General features: G+C 42.6%; 1 protein-coding gene and 1 pseudogene across 2 annotated transcripts in view; one reads left to right on the top strand and one right to left on the bottom strand.

The window, feature by feature from the left end:
• MDGA2 (MAM domain containing glycosylphosphatidylinositol anchor 2) overlaps window positions 1-1,999 on the bottom strand; it is an 805,991-nt gene extending 803,992 nt beyond the window's left edge. The window contains exon 1 of one of the 2 annotated variants that reach the window (XM_027570414.2): window positions 191-1,999. In XM_027570414.2, the coding sequence (XP_027426215.1) occupies window positions 191-467 (277 nt within the window). In that variant the 5' untranslated portion in view covers window positions 468-1,999. The remainder of the gene's footprint in view (window positions 1-190) is intronic. The other variant, XM_027570415.2, reaches the window with a different exon arrangement.
• The window catches only part of LOC113909386, a 30,331-nt pseudogene continuing 17,997 nt past the window's right edge, over window positions 1,895-14,228 (top strand).

Below are 14,228 nucleotides of genomic sequence, written 5' to 3'. Positions count from 1 at the left end.
TGGGGGAGCGGCTCGCAGCCCAATCCGCAGCGCGCTCGCTGCCTCCTTACCGCTCCCAATAACGTGATGAAGTGTAAATCAAATACCACGCCGGGAGGGGCCCCGGAACGGTGCGAGTCGTGCATTTTCGCTCGCCAGCCTATCTTAACTAAGAATCACAAGGTCACGATAGCGTCGCGATTCCACTCACCGTATACTCCTTGGCCGGAGATCCCCTCCAGGAGGACTGTCAGCAGCCACACGAGACCGTACACTAAATCCATCTTCACGTGAACATGAACATATCCAGCCCAGGGGGGACGCGGCGGGACCTTCCGGAGGCCGGCGGCTAGCCGAGCGCGCTCCAGTCGCGCCCGGGCCGAGCCGAGGTACCCGGGAACCGCTCGCCGAAGAAAGCGCCGTCCGTCCGTCCTTCCCCGGCAGCGGCCGTGAGCGGAGCGCAGGAGCCCCGCACACCCCACACTCATACACACACACACACACACACACACACACACACACAACACGGTACCCTGACACACACTCACACGCACGCCGCACTCACACCGGGCGCCTGGGAAAATCGCAGACGCCGGGGAGGAGCAGGGGGCGTGCTGGGAAGGGGGCCGTGAGGCGAAGTGTTCTTCAGGGGAGCTAGCTCGAGTCTCCGCAGCGACGGCGGCGGCGGCGCGCTGGGCTGCCAGCGGGCGCGGGCCAGGGGCCGGGGGTGCCGAGCGGTGCGAGCCTGACGCGCGCAGCCACGGAGCAGGAAGTGGCCTCTGACTCGGGGCACTGAGCAGGGGCTTCCTTGCCTGGGTTCGCCTTTACAAAGTAACTCGCGAAGGTCCCCGGAGCAGCGTCAAGCGGCGGCAGCGGCCCGCCCGCCCGCAGTCCGGAGCCCCCAGCCCTGCTGTCTTGCCTTCCCCCATTCCATCAGTTGCCATTGCAACGCCAATCCTGTTACACGATACAGGCTCGCATCGCCGAGCGGGGAGAGGAGGAAGAGGAGGAGGAAGAGGAGGAGTGGGGCTAAGGGGACGGGGGTGGGGAGGAAGGGATGGGAGGAGTGGGGAGGAGGAGAGGGACCGACGAGGAGCAGAGTGTGCGTCTGGAGCTCTCTCGGGCACCAGCCTCAGCCGCCGCCGCCGCCGCCGCCGCCGCCACCACCACCACCACCACCACCGTTCTCCAAAATAGCCTTTAGCGCCCTGCCAGCGAAGAGGGGGCTCCGGGCGGCCGCACCAATTCCAGGAGCCGAAAGCAGAGTCCAGGCACCACCACTTGCGAAAGAGGGAGAATGCCAAGCAGAGACCGGATCCGCACACACGTCTACGCGTGCCCACCGGCACCTCGCGCGTCCTCTTCGTTTCCGCGCCGCCCCCGCCAGGTGGAGGGGTGGGGGCGGTCGGGACAGGCGGGAGTTTAGAGCAGGGAGCCGCTGAAGGGGTTCCCCGCCTGGGCTAACGTAGTGCTGGCATCCAGAGGTGAACGCGGGAGCGGCCGCCTGAGGAGGACACCCGGCTGCGTGGCCGCCGGTCGGGCCCCAGCTGCGGCAGAGGTGCCGGGCCGAGCGGCGGAGCGCCCAGGGCTCGACGCCCGCCGGAATCCCTGGGTGTGCGCGGGGGTGCGCGCCGCGGAGGCGAGAGGAGGAGGTGGAGGAGGAGGGCGAAGCCGAGAGCGGGCGGACGGGCTGCCTGGCTGCCAGAGGGGTAGGCTGTGTGTGGTCACGTTGTGCGCTACGTGCTGAGAGCGCGAGCTGCTAGCCGCAGCTGGGCGACGTCAAAGCCGGGTGCGCAGCTCAGCCGCCTGCCTCCGCGCCTCCTCTGCCTCCCCTTCTCCGCCTTCGCTCTGCCTGCTTGTGTCAGCCGAGGAGCTCATCAGTATGGACAGCGGCGAGAGGCTCCGCGAGGCCGGCGGCATCCGGCCTCCAGCTTTCCCCGCCGAGGCCCTCCCCGGACTCTCTGGGAGCTCCGCGGCGGCCGACCACCGTTATTATGCCTGATGCCGCCGTTTGCGCTTGCACGCGGAAGGGCCGGCTACCACCCTAGACCAGGGTAACTACAGCACACTATCTCTTCTCCGTCGCCCAAGGTCTTCCGGGACCCGTTCCGCTTGACTAGAGGGCAGAACAGGCCACAGCACTTGCAAGTGGCTTCGTTTCTTCCCCCATTTCCGTCCTTTTAAATGGAAATGTCATCGTGGCAATGAAGTGTCTCTCCTCTCTAGGGGAGATGGGAGTTCAGAGCTTAGTTTATTTAATATACAACGTCTCAAACTAAAGTTAGCTGCTTTGAAAATCTTTTCTCTTTTGTGAAAGACACTCATTGGGGCAGAGCTAGCTAGCTCTGATATTGGGGTTAAGAAATTCATACTTACAAAAGGATTAGAAAATTCGAGGCATCTTTAATTTACACTGGAGCGAGTAGAAATACTTAACCAAATTTTGATAGGGAATATAGTTGTAGTTTGTGGTTTGTTTTTATAACCACAGTAATTAGTGCTTCCTGCGTGCAATTCACTTTCTTGAATATATTCTTCACTATTCAAACAGCATATGGATAAGGAAGTGATTAAAATAGCTAAAACGTGCATTTATACATGTGTAACAAAAGTAATTGCTATGGAGAGAATCTGGAGCATAGTATTCATTTATCTGTTCCCATAATAGATTAGCATAATATACTGCATTTCCCTCTGTCCCTCCTACTTCTGCTGTGGGGAGGGAACTCCAAGCACTAGAAAATGAATAGTCCCCATTGTTTCCACCAAGGTCCTTTAACTCAACTAAATGATTATGTATATTATCTTTATAGGGTGTGACCTAGTGCTTACCCTCTGGGTTTCCAAGGTAGGAGGAACCAAGAATGTTGAGAGGGTCCCGATGGATGCCTCACATACTGTTGAGGACCCCTTCTTTATGAAATGCCACTGTCATGGATGGAATTAAGTATCATTTTAGAAGTAAAACTCAGTGTGTGGCATTTCTGAAGAGAATGGCGTTCACTAGTCATTTGTGTAGGGAGGGTGGGGGGTAGAAATTGTCTTAAGTTTCTGAAGATCTGTCTTTTAAAAGTAAATAATTACTGCATAGTACAGCACAGCAGCTTAAAGGGATAGTAAACTGCAACTCTCCGATGGCAGCTCACGATGTGTATTGTCTATGAGGCACTTCCAGATTTTAGCTGCTCGTGTTCTGCAAATAGCACTTCACCTGCGAATTGGCACTGTCCTCTTTTTTTGGGGGGGGCACTCTTATTTATGGAATCCTAGGCTTGTTGAGTGTTTGCAGGACTCTAGATTGAAATACCTTATTATCCCAGAATCTCAGTGTATCGCATTTACTAAAGAATCCAGACTAAGTGACGATCCCTAATAGAGAATGTTTTCCTTAACCTTCAACATTAGGACATAAGATTCAGGAACTCAGGGCCTTTATTTTCCTTGTGCCCAGCTCTGCCTAGGGAAGTACCATATACCCATTTACTATTTGGAGCTTGGAGAGAAGTTAGAGAACCTGGACATTGTAGAATTTATTTCAGTTGAGGAAATAGCCAGGTGTATCTACTCTGGGCCAGGCCTAATTCTGGATACCAGACATTCAAAAATATATGAAACAGAATCCCTTCCTTTAAGAAACACACATAGTGCACAGGGTGTATTGGTCAACACATGCACCACTACTTCTGTTGACACTATGAGTATTATATAAATAAACAAAGTCCCAGGGCGCTAGGTGGCAAATTTTACATGCAGCCATTAATTGGCTAACATGGCAGTGAGAATAAAAATTGCACTGGATTTAATTTTTTTTTTATTTTATTTTTTTTTTTAGTTCCAATGAAAATACTGGATGGATAACTTACGGAAACAAATGGCCAGTTCACCCAATCAAGGTATTTTTTTTTTTTCTGCTTGAAATTCAACATTTTTTTAATCTGCCCTGACCAACCCAGCATGATGTATTCAGCCACACCTAGCATTAGCTACTAAAGGCCTCCAGGTGGTGAGCCTGAGCTGAGGCTTAAGGACTGGCAGGGAGATGGTTTATCAGAGAGGAGAGGAGTTCTAGAAGACAGGTCCAAAGGCTACAGTGAAATCAGACCCAGGACACTCTGTAGCCCAATTAGAGAAGTTTCCTATAGGAGCAGTGTAAATAACTTTATGGAGTACCAGCTTCTTGGATTTTGCACTGTGAATCTGGATGTGGCATAGAGCCCAAAGGAATCCCACATTGTGTTATTGCCAGGGCCCACTTAAGAGTATTCTTCTGTCTACCAGGAGCAGCAATGAACACTTAATCATTTGTGATTACGGGGCCATGAAAATTTAGGGGCTCTCCTCTGACAACCCTAATTACCTTAATAACATGTTATAGTTTTATTTACTATGGTTTATTTTTCATTCCTATCTCCATCTTCCAGTATGAGCGTGACATTCCAACCTAGGTAACATGAGAGAGGCAATGTCATGGAGGGAATCAGGGCTTGGTACAAGATACACCCAAGATAGTGGGACAGAGAGAAGAAAAACTAGTAACTCAGGAGATACAGCTGAGTAGGGCAAAGTCAGAAGATCAGTGGTAAATCTGTCCTTTCTTTCTAACCTAGCCTCTTCCCACAAGGCAAATACCAGGTCTTGTGTATTTTTATAGTTACTCCCTGTTTTTCCCACTGGTCCTTTAAATCACATATACGCTATTCCCTGTCTGTTTATAAAACCAAACAAGATTGTAGAAATCATCAGGGGTATAGAGATAAACTTTCAGAAATTGTACACCCTAACCTGTTGCCCCATACTTCCTTGTGCTTGCTTTATTCTTTTTGATCACTGATTCCTGGTTTATATCACAGCTTATTGGGACCATATAACCCACTCTGAATCATACCTCAGTTGTCTGTGTATATGGGCCCCCAGCTTAATCCTTTGCTAAATCTACTTCTGATATTTCCAAAATCTCTTAAGGCAAGCTCCATTTTCCTGTGGCTCAGACATGAATGTGAGACCCCAAACTATCACTTCCTCAATGGACTTCCCAATGGACCAGTTCTCTTTAAAGCTAACCCAGATTATAATAAAGTCCGATTAAACCCTACAATGGAACATTCCTCTAGGGTACAGAATCTTCTGTTCTGATAAGTTTTCTCTAGCCAAATGCCTGTCCACCTAGTTTCATTTTCTCCTACTTAGTAATAGCTTCACAGCATGCAAGCTTAGGAAAAAACCTAAGCAGCATCACCTAGAACTGACTGTTTCGGATGACAGTGAGACATGATTTACTATCAGGGAGACAAAGCATAGCATCGGGGGTCTGGTCATCTCCAGGAGGCAGGCAAGGGGCACTTGTTCATAAACAGCAGAACTCAGACACTGATGTTAAGTATGAGACAAGGATTTCATTTTGGGAAACAGGATTGTCCCTCAACAGGGCTTTAGTGAGAACAAAAAGGGGAATGAGAAAGGCACCTGCTAAATTAGAAATAAAAAAACACATCAAATCCCCATTGTGTGGACTGAGAGAAGTCAAGGAGAGATATATGGCTTGCGGAAGTAACAAAATACCCAAAGGATAATCCCCAGAGGTAGCAAATCCAGGGTCTAAATGAAAAAAGGAGGTACCTAGGAAAGGCTGATTATATGGATACTGTTTTGAGAGGATGCCAAGGTAATTTGTTACCAGATGATGGGGCTAAGGTCTCAGATATATTGTGGCTGCCAGTGAAGAGTACCTTGCAAACACAGGAAAGTAGAGGCAGAGGCAGAAAACATGAGGCGCAAGGGTCTTTATAGTCTTGATATTCTATCTTCAGCTTAAAAATAACAGATTTCTGAAATTTGGTAAAGAATTATATTCTCTTTCATATGCCTCCTTCTTTAAGACAGACATGCTAGTCTATAGTTCTAGACCTCCAGGATTTTGGGAACCACTCATGTTTTCTATAGTTTGCATCTTGAACCCATAATTATTTTTTTAAAAAGCCTACCTTCATATACCATAGCCTTGACAATTTTAGTAGCCCTGCCCTAGATCTATTCTTATTCTGGCACATCTCCCTTGATTCTGACACTATTTCAGGAACAGAAAAGATGCAGATTTGTTCCAGAGTAGAAGATGTTCAGTTCAGGGCAGTGTAACATAGTAGGTAAATGTCTGAGCTTTGACATCAGATTGCCTTGGACTTGAATCTCTTGACTTCAGTTTGACCTTGACGTTTCCCTTATTTCATAAAACAAAAAGAGCAAGAGGTTATTAATAGTTTTAAATAAAGTAGTACACATAAGATACATAGCTCAGCACCTGACACATAGTGCTCAAATAATATATTATTACTCTTAATATTCTTATTGATAATATTTGTTAGTTGTTAGAGAGCATTAGTATATGGGGCCAATACCTTGAATCACTTCCATTTTGAGGTTAGCTAACAGCTCAGAGCCTTTAGTTTTATAAGTATGAGGAAGTGTTTTTCTCTAAAAGGCATGACTTCACTTGCTTTCATTCAAAGATCATCTGTCCCATTTCTGTCCAGTCACATTGAATTCTGAAGTCTTTCTACAGTTTATCTGTAATGGTTTGATATTTCAGTACTTAGGAATAGCTTAATATCTTCTGAAAACTTGAAAATTTGAGAGTACAATTCTACCTCAAGATTATTTTTGAAAGTGCCATGTCTCTGGTTGTATCCTTGGAAAACTCCACAGCTTAAATATTAACACAGAGAAGTTTCTGCTTATCATTTTTTTTGGTTTACTATCTTTTAAAAACAGATTGGTATGAAGCAATGCTTACACTTCTAGGTCACCAGTAGACTAGATTAAAGATCAACATCAAATTTGGATTAGCAATTTTGTGGTGGAAATATAAAGAAGCCCACTGTTTCTGACAAGGAAGTGATTTGATTAAGCCGCAGATAAGATAAAAAGGACTAGAAGGGAGTTGAACTAAAACTTTCCCCTTGATTCTATACTTGGAGCAATTTATAGATGTACATGTAATAGGAAATAAAGGAAAGGAAATTTGGGCTGTATCAGATAGTGGGTTCAAAATTTAGCATCACAACACTGATACAATTAATATAATATGCCATAACATAACATAAACTTTAAACATTATAATTAAACTTGATCTGTTAACAAGCTACTCATATCAGCTAGTGGTTGGAAAAACTCAAGGAAGCACAGGCTCTTCTTGGTTTAAAATTTAGCATCTTTTGGGGCACCTGGATGGCTCAGTCAGCTGAGAGTCCAACTCTTGATTTCAGCTCAGGTCATGATCTCAGAGTTGAGGGATCAAGCCCCACATTGGGCTCTGTGCTGGGTGTGGAGCCTGCTTGGGATTCCCTCTCCCCCTCTGCCCCACCCCTCCCCCACTCGTGCTCGCATACGCGTGCTTTCTCTCTCTAAAAAAATTTTTTTTTTAATTTAGCACCTTTTATCTAATTACCTAATTTTTCAGGGTTTCTCTCACACTTCTCTTTGTCCTCACCCCATGAATGGTTGGTTCGTGTTTTGTTCTTATATTAGAGAGAAGTATCTTCTTTCATCCAACATTGTTAGACTTCCATTTGATCTTTGAGAGTCTGCCACTTACCCTACTACACTCATTGCTCACATCTTCACCCAGTGGCTTTCAGTGATAAGGACACAGCTCCTGATTCATTCCGACCTCAGGCTTCTCACAGACTTCTTGTCATTGAAGAACTTTCTCATTCTTCTTTGGGGCCACCAGAAAAGTCTGGATCTCCTCTACACCATATACATTGGGAAACCATATGGTATTATTCTTCATTCTTTCTTTACCTGAATATACCATGTTGAGCTTTATACTCCTTTGTAGATTCCCTGATTTGCACTCTGAGGCATTTTCATCCAAGAGTTAAGGCAAGACTCAAAAAATAAGCTTTCTATACCATGGAATTCCTAAACTATATGAAGGTCACTACTCCCTTTCATTCACAAGAGAGGACAGGGAAGTCCCCCTCAGGAACATGCATATCCCTATCTTCCAACTTACCATCTCTTTTTCCTTCCTCTCTCTAGGCTCTTCTATTCTCCCTGGCCATAGCCCCCTATCAAGTCAGAGGGAAGTTGACCATCCTTGCAAAGGGAAAAATGAAAGTCATTTGAATCTTGTATTCTTCTTACTTTCTGCTTTATAGGAAAACTACTGTGGTCTCAATTCTCCAAGCTAGAGCTTAATAATTTAAAGCCTAGGTCTTCCCAAAAAAAAACCTTTTTTCTTTCGAATGCCTGACACTTCTTTTTTCCCTGGTTTCTGCCCTTTCCCTGAAGGTATGCTCAGCTTCGATAAATGTAGAAACTTAGAGCAGCAAGAATTACAGGAAATCAGAAACAAGTTGAATATAAGATAATATTTCAAAATATTAGTTATAGCTATACAGCCCAATTCTCTATAAAAAGTCAGTAAGGGGGTAGGACTAGGTCCTGTCCATTATGGGTGGCTCAAGGAAGCAAAACATCATCCAAGTTCGAAGTTTGGGAGCAGATCCAAAGAAGTGGAGGGTTGGGGGTTCCCAGGGGTAATTCATGACAGGTGCCTTGTAGGAGGGAGGGAAAAAAAAAAAAAAACCTGTGGGTAGGGATGTGGTAATTAGGAGATTGAATAGGCAAGTATCCCAGCATGCCACCAAACTGGCAAAGAAAATAAGACCAGCCAAACATGTGGCTAAGTAGTCTGAGGGTTAACCAGGAAGAATACAACAAGATAGAGGAGGGAAGAAGGGAAGGGGCACAGGGAGCTGTACCAGGTTAGATAGTGTCCCCCCAAATTCTTGTCTTCTCAGAATCCCAGACCTTGACCTCATTTGAAAGTAGGGTTGTAACAGATGTTATTAGTTAAGATGAGTTTATCCTGAAGTAGGGTGGGTCCTTAATCTGACTGATGTCCTTTGAAGAGGAGAAGGCACAGAAACAGACACACACAGAGAATACCATGCAACAACAGAGGCAGAGACCAGAGTGAGGCATCTACAAGTTGAGGAAGGTGGAGGATTGCTGGCAATACCAAGGGCTAAGAGGAAGGCAAGGAAGAGATTCTCTCCTGGTACCTTCAGAGAGAGCATGGCCCTGCTGACACCTTGATTTTGGACTTCTAGCTTCAAAAAGTGTTAAGAGAATAAATTTCTGTTGTTATAAGCCACCCAGTATGTGGTACTTTGTTAGCAGCAGCCATAAGAACCAAATACAGGAGCTCACACTTGTCTCTTGGGCAAGAGTCTGAATGAAACTCTTTGGCCAAGCCCTTTGGAGCTGCTATCCAGATCCTTGCCTTTCGGAAGTTTTCTTCTAAATCTTTATGGAATCACACTTTCCTAGCTTGGACAAATCAACCTACCTCAGTAGTGCATGTGTTACTCAGGAGAGTAATCATGAGAGCTAAATGGAGTAGTTCTTGTTAAAATGTAAGTGATCATGCCCTTTCTCAGGAAACCAGAGAGAACCAGGAAAACTAGATTTGAAGTTCTCCTGTTCCAAGTTCACTTTGATGCAGCCACTCCCAGATACCAGTGGGAAGCCTAGAATCTCCTGGAACAGAGCAGAAGCAGAGGTAGCTCCGTCCTCTGTGTTCCATGTATCTGACAATACCCCTCTACTTCGCAAAAGCCTGGGATAGAGGAAACCTCTCGTATTTCCCTTCCCCTCTCTTTTTCTTACTCTCCTGTAACCAGAAGAGGGGAATTTTCTTCTTTTTCCCATCTACCACACCCTTGAGTAAAACTCACTTAACAGCAGCAGTTTTCAAACTTCCTTTTCTTGCCATTTATTTACCTCAACCCACCACAATAAATATATTTTTATCCTGACTCAGTACACATACACACATCCAAAACACATTTTTATTCATAATACAATCACCCTTTGCACCAAACTTTTTGAGATGTTCTATTCTATTCTTCTATTCTATTCTATTCCTTTCTCTTCCATACTATTTTATTTTTAAAAAGTGTGGTCTGACCTTACCAAACTTAATTCTATAACCCCTTCATGCATAATGCTGCATATTTAGTGCAAATGCCCATTTTTTGACATGCTCAAATATTGCTTAAAAATGTTGCTAAATATGCTAATAAAAAAATTATCTTCCTAATGAAAAACTCTGAAAAGAGCCTATATCCTAACATGCCCTGAAACAATAAATTTCTTGGTTAGGCTTTGGAAAAGGGATAATTGTTACAGATACATATTTTGAATGATTCATGTATTTACCTGTTTCGTATCCTTTCTTTCTCATTCAATATAGAGTGACATCTTTTCTTGGCAATAAGTGATCATTTTTAGAAGCACTTTTTAAAATATTTTATTTATTTGTTCATTTTATTTATTTAAGAGAGAGGGAGAAAGAGAGCAGGAGCGCAAATGAGGGGAGGGGCAGAAGGGGAAGGAGAAGGAGAGAGAGAATCTCACACAGACTCCGCGTTGAGGGCAGAGCCCCACATGGGGCCGATCCCAGGACCCTGAGATCATTACCTGAGCTGAAATCAAGAGTTGGACACTTAACCTACTGAACCACCCAGGTGCCCCTTTATATTTTTTTTAAGATTTTATTTATTTATTTGAGGGAGAGAGACAGCCAAAGAGGGAACACAAGCAGGGGGAGTGGGAGAGGGAGAAGCAGGCTTCCCTTGGAGCAGGGAGCCTGATGTGGGGCTCGATCCCAGGACCCTGGGATCATGACCCGAGCCTAAGGCAGACGTTTAACGACTGAGCCACCCAGGCACCCCTTTGGCAGCATTCTTAATGACTGAACAATAATGCCAATATGTGGATGCAATGGAATCATCTAACCAAGCTACTTTTGTTGAGCATTTGATTTGTTTCAAAAGCTTATTCTAATGGGATGAGACAGATAATAATCAATAATCAGACAAACAAACCATAAGGATAATTGCAGATTGCAATAAGTACTTAAAAAAAGGTGATGTAATAGAGTATGAAAATATTGGGGATTATATTAGATAATATCATCAGGAAATAGATTTTGAGATAGACCTGAAAGACAAAAGGCCCACCACATAAAGATGTGAGGAGACATCTACAGACACAGGGGAAAACAAGGGTTCTTGAAGTCTAATGCATTGAAGGAACAGGAAGATAGCTTTCTGGAAAGTACTTAGGGACCAACTCATGAAGATCTCCATAGGCCAGGGTAAAAAGAAGGTTTTATTCTCCATGCAAGGGGAAGCCTCTAGACAACTCAGAGAGATACAAAGAGAAATAGAGAGAAAGAAAGAAAGAGACTATCCCAAGAGGGAAAAGGTCATATAGTCAACAAGTATACTGGGCATGGTTATGGATGGATGAATCAATTTGGGTACTGGTCATATAAAATTTACAGTCAACTTCAGAGTTTACTTCTTTATTTAGTTTCTTTTTTATGTTTCAAGTTTTTATTTAAATTCTAGCCACTTAATGTATACTGTAATATTAGTTTCAGTAGTAGAATTTTGTGATTCATCACTTGTACATACAACACCCAGTGCTCATCACAATTTCCCTCCTTAATCCCCATCACCCATTTAGCCCATCTCCCACCCACCTCCCCTCCAGCATCCCTGTTTGTTCTCTATAGTTAAGAGTCTCTTATGGTTTGCCTCCCTTTCTTTTTTTTCTTTCCCCTATATTCATCTGTTTTGTTTCTCAAATTCCACATATGAGTGAAATCATATGGTATTTGTTTTTCTTTGACTGACTTATTTCACTTAGCATAATGCACTCTAACTCCAGCCATGTTGTCGCAAATGACAAGATTTCATTCTTAAGGGCTGAATAATATTCCATTGTGATGGATTACACACACACACCCCACCTATTCTTTATCCATTCTTTATCCAAATGTCGATGGACATTTGGGCTCTTTCCATAATCTGGCTGTTGTTGATAATGCTACTATAAACATCAGGGTGCAAGTGCCCCCTTTGAATTGGATTTTTGGGTCCAGTGGGTAAATACCTAGTAGTGCAGTGTGCTGGGTCATAAGCTGGTTCTATTTGTAACTTTTGGGGAAGCTCCATACTGTTTTCCAGAGTGGCTGCACCAGTTTGCCTTCCCCCAACACTGTAAGAGGGTTCCCCTTTCTCTGTATCCTCGCCAACATCTTGTTTATTCTAGCCATTCTGACAGGTATGAGGTAGGATCTCATCTTAGTTTTGATTTGAACAATTTTCATACACCTAGGAACATGGATTGTTTCTGAATTCATTTAGGCTTTTTAAAGATTGTTATACTATTTTGTAGTTTTGTTTATGTATGCCTTATATATTTTGGAAATTTATACCTTATTGTTATTAATGAGAAATTTTTAAAATCATATTTTCTAAGTGGTTATTGTTGGTAGGTAGGAGAGTTATTTAATTTTTGTATATTCATCTGATAACCAGCTGAAATTGCTTCTTAGGTCTATTTTTCTTTTTCTTCAATTGTCTTGAGTTTATCAGTTAGTGAAACAATCATATAATCTGCCAATAGTGATCATTTTTATTGATTTTTCATCAGGAGTCATGAGTCCCCACTCCTCCTTTTTTGTGAGATTTCATCAGCAGTAACTTCTGTCATAAAACTGAAAAATGTTAGTGACAACATATTTCAGATTTTAATTGGAATGCCAGTGTTTCACAGTTCAGGCCATTGAGTGTTGATTTCAAATGGATATACAATTCCTAGTTTAATAAAAAGTTTTGTGCTGTTGTTTCTGGTTGTAGGTTTGGTTTTTCCTGGCCATCCCTCCACCTAAGTCACCCAGTGTGTATGACCAATGAATTTAACCAAATGCCTTCATGGTATAAGTTATAAATTATTTTATGATAATTTTAAACTTAGGTTTCTTGAGATGATCTATTAGTGAGGTTTTTCCCGAGAAATACAACTGATAGGATATATATAAATAAAATATCTAAGCCATTTAAACTTAATACATTCAATCTTTGAAATCACAGTATAAGGTAGGAACTTCTCATTATTCAGTTCATAGATGAGGAAATTGAGGCACAGAGGGCTTATTATGTTGAAATATCTTTGTGTATCAGAAAAAAACCCACACTTGTAATACTGTATAAAGACTTCAGTAGGGGCACCTGGTGGCTCAGTTAAGTGTCTGCCTTTGACTCAGATCATGATCCCAGGATCCTAGGATCTAGCCCTCCATCTGACTCCCCGCTCAGCGGGGAGCCTGCTTCTCCCTCTCCCACTCCCCCTGCTTGTGTGCTCTCTCTCTCTCTCACTCTCTCTGTCAAATAAATAAAATCTTTTTAAAAAAGACTTTAATAAAATACTAGAGTTACTAATAATTTTGGTTACCGTTTTCTCTTATTTATATTCTTATTTGAAACTGGGAAGTTTATAATTTTTATGAGCTCCAGAGTATCATAGAAATTATTATACAAAGGTACAAAAGAGCTCACCTGCTAGTCATCTGGACCTGCATATTTTTGAAGGGTCCTCCCTGTTAGTCTATTCAATTTGTGGCATCATAGTAAGTCATATATTTCTGAATGTTTACTAAAATATATCATGAATAGCACAGTCTTAAAATTTAATAAATATCTCCTCTAAATCGGTGCTTACATCTCTTTTTTCATTCTCAAAACTTATACTTTTATTTTCTTTCTGTGTATGTGTATTAGTGTGTATGTTTTGTGAGTTCTCTTTTTTGTCCCTTCAATCTACTAGCTTTCAAATTTGTCAATTCTACCATTGTATGCTCTGTAATTAATTAAGTCTTGTGTTAGTTTTCATCTCTCCTTATTCCTATCTCTTAGATTAATTGGGATAACTTTGGCATATTAGTTTTAGCTTCTTAGACTGAATAGTTTATTATGTTTATTCTTACCTATTTACTGATGAAAGCATTTAGAGTTATACTTTCTGTCCTGAGTATAGAATTTGCTGTTTCATTCTATTTTTGACATAGCCTGTTGTCTCTTTTGTTAGTTTCAATGTAGATTGCAATAATTATAGTCTTGAATTATTGGTTAACTAAGGAGCTGCCAAGGAAAACTTTTTAAATATTTGCCTGTGATTAATTATCTGCCATGCTAATTATTGCATAATAAGAAAATGTAGACTATAAAATTTCTACTTTTTTATGTTTGTTAAAATTTTCCTCGTGGCCATTTAGATCTTTTCTAGGTAAATATTTTATGGACTCTGAAAATAACTGTGAATCTTAAAAGTAAGATACAAAGTTTTATATATAAATATATAAAACCTTCTTAATTAGGTTATTTACATGTTGT

This window comes from Zalophus californianus, chromosome 6 (genome assembly GCF_009762305.2).
Source record: "Zalophus californianus isolate mZalCal1 chromosome 6, mZalCal1.pri.v2, whole genome shotgun sequence".
In the NCBI taxonomy this organism is placed as follows: Eukaryota; Metazoa; Chordata; class Mammalia; order Carnivora; family Otariidae; genus Zalophus; species Zalophus californianus.
Note: the sequence above shows the minus strand (reverse complement) of the source record. Positions and strands in the feature narration are given on the sequence as shown.